Below are 5,000 nucleotides of genomic sequence, written 5' to 3' on the forward strand. Positions count from 1 at the left end.
ATGGCACTGCCTTGGCTCTGGCAAAATGTTTCCTTGTTCAGCATCCTCAGCTGTACCCCAATGCACCTTTTGTGGAGTTTCTTTGCATGTCAGTACTTCTAAAGCCCCACAGAAGCTGCCCCACAACATCAGGAGACCAGTTTGCCCCATTGGCCCAGTCTCCAGCAGCTTTTTATATCCATTTGCAGGCTGATGTGCGCCAACACTTCTCACAACTTGCTTCCCCTGTCTCTGGAATGCATTCATTCTGTGAGCACCCAGACAGTTCTTCCTGCAGTACCCTCCGGGTGTTTCTATTTTGAGACAAACGACATTGTCCATGAGAGATGCTGGGATAGGGAGTGGGGGAGGGGAGGATGCACTCAAAGACACCCCCTCCCCTGCCTCTCCCAACTATCTTTTGTTGCCATCACACACCCCCAGCTGTGGGGCCGTTTCTTCCCATGTGCTCCTGCAACCGAGTTTCTGGATGACAGAAGCAGGTGCTGCGGAAAGTCCAGAAATTTTGGGAGATGCCTGGATGACTACAGGGATGAGAGAGGCGGGAGACCCTCACCAGGACGTCGCTGACCCCCTCTCCCTGGTCACCCCAGGGTGGTCTCTGCAGGTCGGATATCCTTCACCAGCGGCACAGCCGATCTCACGACGGCTGCAGCCGCCTGGAGCTGGGGAGCTGCCTGACCCCAAGCCGAGGGCTGGGAGTGCGGTGGTGGCGCAGGGACAAGCCCAGCCCCGCTGTGCGACAGGGACGCGCTCAGGTTACGGCCTCGTACAGAAATGAGTGGGGCTGCAGAAGCCCGGTGAAGTTTTCTGGTGCCGCAGCCAAGGCATATTAAAGGAGGGTGTCCGGGCGGCTGCCGGTTCTGACAGTGTCCCCGGGCATGGCAGGGCCGGGCGGTGACGGGGACCTGCGGCGCCTGCTGAAGCTGCACCGCACCGAGATCGCCATGGCGGTGGACGATGTCTTCCCGCTGCTGCACGGCCTGGCTGACCACGATGTCGTCCCTGACCACATCTTCAAGGTGAGGCTGCAGAGCGGGACAGGACGGTCACCTGTGGGAAGTGGGGCCGAAGGGCAGCACTGGGACAGGAGCCCCTGGGCCTGGCTGTGCCCGGCAGGAGACACTGAGCAGGACGGAGCGGGAGGGCTCCCACCGTGCCTTCCACGCGCTGCTCACCTGGCTGCTGGGCTGCGACACTGCTGCCGTGAGTGACTTCTGGGCCGTCCTCTTCAAGGACTACAACCTAGAGCGGTACTCCCGGCTCCGGCCCCTCCGCGGTGCCTTTCCCCGAGGTATAGGGGGTCAGGTGGGACTGACACCTCCGGGGGTTGACAGTGGGCAGAAATGACAGCCAGGGTGCTGGTGCCTGTCCCAGTCTCTGTTCCTCTTGCAGAGGTGGAGCTGGGGCGGCAGCGCCGTGGAAGGCGTCTCTCCCCCAGCCCCACGGCACCAGCCCCACAGAGACCTCAAGGCAAGAGGAAAGCCCCTGAGGAGCGGGACAAGGCCCGGGCTGCACAGCCCTCCCTACGGCACAATGCCAGTTCTGGTATGGAGACCCAGAGCAGGATGGAGATAGGGCGGGATGCTGTCCCCGAGGTGTTGTGGCGTGCTGTGCACCCCTGATGCCCATCCTCACAATGCGGCAGGGCCCCTCGTGAAGGCAAAGTCTGAGAAGAAGCCAGAGGGCACAGATGCCCCCTGCACTTCTCATGCTAGCAGTGAGTACCAAAACCCCCAAGGCAGCTCCTTCCTGTGCACCCTTTTTGTCCACCGTTGTGGGCAGGGAGTTGCCCACCCCACTGAGCCACTCCCATGCCCGGAGCCCGCCAGGCAGTGGCTGCCTCAGTGCAGAGAGCAGTGGCTGTGGCAGGCAGTAAGGTGCCTATCAACCATGGGGCCGTTGAGGGTAACCTCATTAAACACATGCTGGAGCCAGGTAGGTGCAGCCCAGCCTAGCCACTTCCTGCCCAGTTTAGTCCCCAAATTCAGGAGCCACCCTCAGGCACGGATAGGTGGGGAGGGGGAGCTGGAACTGCCTCTGGCTTCTCTTACAGGCAGCTACAAGACAGGCAGCAGAGCTGGGGATGAGCCATATGCCCCAGCTGCCTGTGAGGAGCCAGAGGCCAGGAGCAGAAGCCACAGCCTGAAGCCCCCTGCCCAGCTCAAGGCATCCCAAAGTGTACAGATACCCCCTTCACATGTTTTCACCCTCACCCTGTGCAGCTGCCAAGGCTGTGTGTGTGTGGGGGGGGGGCAGTTTCCTGCATGGCATCATGGCCTGGGTTTGTCCCCCTGTGCCAGCAGTGCCTCTCCAAGCCCCTTCTTGTCACACCAACAGAGCAGGGAACCCCAACTGCACTCCCAGGGCCAGCTGTCAGCAGCCACCATGTACAGCCAGGACCCTGTGCCCCACCAGGTGAGCCCTGAATGTTACAACTGGTGCACCCCCAGGACGAACTGTTAGGGTGTCCCTGACGTGTCCATTTGGCCTGGACTAAAACTGGAAACACAGGGCTCAGCTACTGGGGGTTTACCAGGTTACAATCATCAAGAGACAGGCAATTTTACCGCCCTGGAGGGGTTCGTGTGTTTGGTGCAGGGTGGGTCATGCAGGGGGAGAGGGCAAGGGGGTTGACAGACCCTGCCACAGACACGGCTTCAGCCTGTGGGGGTGACAATAACCCCCTGCCCACTCCCCCAGGGACAGGAGAACGAGGATGAGTGTGCAGCATGTGGTGATGGTGGTGAGCTCATCTGTTGTGATGGCTGCCCCAGGGCCTTCCACCTCGCCTGCCTGGTGCCCCCGCTGCCCTGCGTCCCCAGGTGAGTCCCAGGGTGCACAGGGACTCCAGTGCCCCCTGCTGTCCGTCACTGCCCTGCTCCCACTGTGCAGTGGCACATGGAGATGTGGCTCCTGTGTGGAGAGTGTGGCTGAGCCAGGGCGGCTGCTGGAGGCAGACTTGGCTCTGGAGAGACCCCTCGAGGCGCTGGGGGAGGCGGCGCGGGACACCCGGCGGAGCAGAACTGAGGGGAGTGTCTGCAGTCGCTGCTGTGTTCAAATCCCCACTTCCCGACACTGTGCTGCTCCCAGTGGGGATAGCAGGTGAGTCCCCCATCACCAGCCACATCCCAGCCTTAATTCCCCCCAGAAGTTTCTGCCCTGATGGTCTGTGTCACCCCTGATGGTGTAGGGGGCTGCTGCTGTGCACATCCTGTACGGGCACCCTGGACACAAGCAGCCTGGGCACCACCACAGCAGCTGGACACCAACTGCTCCCAGCAGCCGGACACCAACTGCTCCCAGCAGCCAAGGTCAGCACCAGCAGTGGCAGGCATGGACAGGAGAGGAAAAGCAGGGGCTGTGGGGAGCAGGGAGGTGGAGATGACTCAGGCATAGTGAGGTATGGGCTGATACCATATGAAGGCAAGTTAGTGAAGCTGTACTGGGGGAGCATGAGCTGGGGCTGCACCAGGATGAGGGACTGAATGTGGGTACCAGCCCTGACCAAATGGGAGAGCAGACTGAGGGCAGTAGGGTGGCAGGACATCTCTCCTCCCACAGACAGAGGACGGAGCCCTCAGCAGTGACGCTGTGCTGAGCAGGGATGAGCTCGATGCTCTCCTGGGTGAGGTAAGACTCTGCAGGACAGCAACAGGCAGAAACCATCTAAGGGGGACCACGTCTCTAATGTGGCCCAAAGGGTAACATGGGGTTGTGGGTCAGCCAGGGTGTGCCTGGAGACCCCAGAGGTGCAGGATGTGGGACAGGAAAAAAACCAAACATCTGGGGCTGTCTGACAGAACACCTGGGATGGGATCTTGCAGTGGGCGTTCCAGAGTCTGGCACGGCCGGTCTCAGACACCCATGGACTCCTTGCCTAGTGCAGAGACCAAGCAGCAGTCCCCACGTAACAGCCCATGAGGGAACAACCGCTGAGGCAACTGTACAACAGAATGTACACAGGCATCACAGCGGCCCTAAAAACCACAGATATAAAGCACTCACCCCCTAAGAATGGAAATGGCATGGAAAAAAGAAAATGGACAGTCCGACCCAGAGACCCAAATTAGAGCAAATAAAGATTGAAAATGCGCATTAAAAAACCCAAAAAACTCAAGACACCTGAAAAAAAGAAACACAGTCGGAAAGAAGAGAAGAAATAACCTGATCATCACAAAAGAGGGAAAAAACATAAACTTCTAAAACTACACAGATCCAAAACAAAAAAAAGAGTGTACTCTGAAATAAAAAACAGAAGATGATGAGCTCAAAACGAGAAAAAAAACTACCATATCAGTGGGGGGTCTCCCATGCAAATACTAACCAGGCACGACCCTGCTTAGCTTCCGAGATCAGAGGAGATCGGGCATTCTCAGGGTGGTATGGCCGTAGGCAACCCTGAGACCCAGAGCACCGCTCTCCAGCACGCAGTGGCAGCCTCCCTGTCATGCCCCCCAGGGCCAGGGTTCCACAGGACGGCCACGTGGGCTGCCCAGTGAGACCAACCGTTCGGCCCTCCGGCGCCAGAGCCCTCCTGCCTTTCGCCGCCGCCGCCCGGTCAAAAGAAAGCACCCGGTCCCAAGGGGAGGGTGTGCCGCCAAAAAGGGCCTACAGCACCCGGTATTCCCAGGCGGTCTGCAATTCAAGTACTAACCGGGCCTGACCCTGCTTAGCTTCCGAGATCAGACGAGATCGGGTGTTGTCAGGGTGGTATGGCCGTAGGCACCCCTGAGACCCAGATCACCGCTCTCCAGCGCGCAGTGGCACACTCCGTGCCCTGCCCCACAGAGCCACGGTTCCACCGGACAGCCACATTTGCTGCCCGCGACCCTATTGCCCAAAGGCTCCTCGGGTCACAAGGTCTAGAACCCTCCTGTGCCCTGATGCTGCTGCCCGATATAAAACGAGACGCCCGGCCCCCAGGGGACAGCTTGCCGAAAAAAGGGCCTACAGCACCCGGTATTCCCAGGCGGTCTCCCATTCAAGTACTAACCGAG

The 5,000-nt window shown here is 59.6% G+C and overlaps 1 protein-coding gene and 1 non-coding gene across 2 annotated transcripts; one reads left to right on the top strand and one right to left on the bottom strand.

Annotated features, from left to right (window-relative positions):
- Nucleotides 1-881: 881 nt before the first annotated feature.
- Nucleotides 882-4,234, top strand: LOC146420924 (autoimmune regulator-like). The gene is made up of 11 exons (XM_085047880.1): nucleotides 882-1,022; nucleotides 1,120-1,294; nucleotides 1,396-1,548; nucleotides 1,649-1,720; nucleotides 1,825-1,938; nucleotides 2,057-2,418; nucleotides 2,704-2,825; nucleotides 2,896-3,105; nucleotides 3,194-3,314; nucleotides 3,565-3,633; nucleotides 3,804-4,234. The coding sequence occupies exons 1-11, from the start codon at nucleotides 882-884 to the stop codon at nucleotides 3,882-3,884; spliced, it is 1,620 nt and encodes a 539-aa protein (XP_084904006.1). The 3' UTR covers nucleotides 3,885-4,234.
- A 374-nt stretch (nucleotides 4,235-4,608) lies between these two features.
- Nucleotides 4,609-4,727, bottom strand: LOC146420925 (5S ribosomal RNA). Its single transcript, XR_014848882.1, has one exon. It is a non-coding gene; the product is annotated as a 5S ribosomal RNA (ribosomal RNA).
- Nucleotides 4,728-5,000: the final 273 nt, after the last annotated feature.

The sequence above is a fragment of the Lichenostomus cassidix genome, unplaced genomic scaffold, assembly GCF_008360975.1.
Source record: "Lichenostomus cassidix isolate B80296 unplaced genomic scaffold, HeHo_3.0 HiC_scaffold_617, whole genome shotgun sequence".
Classification (NCBI taxonomy): domain Eukaryota; kingdom Metazoa; phylum Chordata; class Aves; order Passeriformes; family Meliphagidae; genus Lichenostomus; species Lichenostomus cassidix.

Coding starts and splice junctions, on each gene's coding strand:
- LOC146420924 (XM_085047880.1), top strand. CDS start 882: ATGGCAGGGCCGGGCGGTGACGGGGACCTGCGGCGCCTGCTGAAGCTG. Junction 1,295..1,395: donor CCGCGGTGCCTTTCCCCGAG/GTATAGGGGGTC, acceptor TTCCTCTTGCAG/AGGTGGAGCTGGGGCGGCAG. Junction 1,721..1,824: donor CTGCACTTCTCATGCTAGCA/GTGAGTACCAAA, acceptor CCATGCCCGGAG/CCCGCCAGGCAGTGGCTGCC.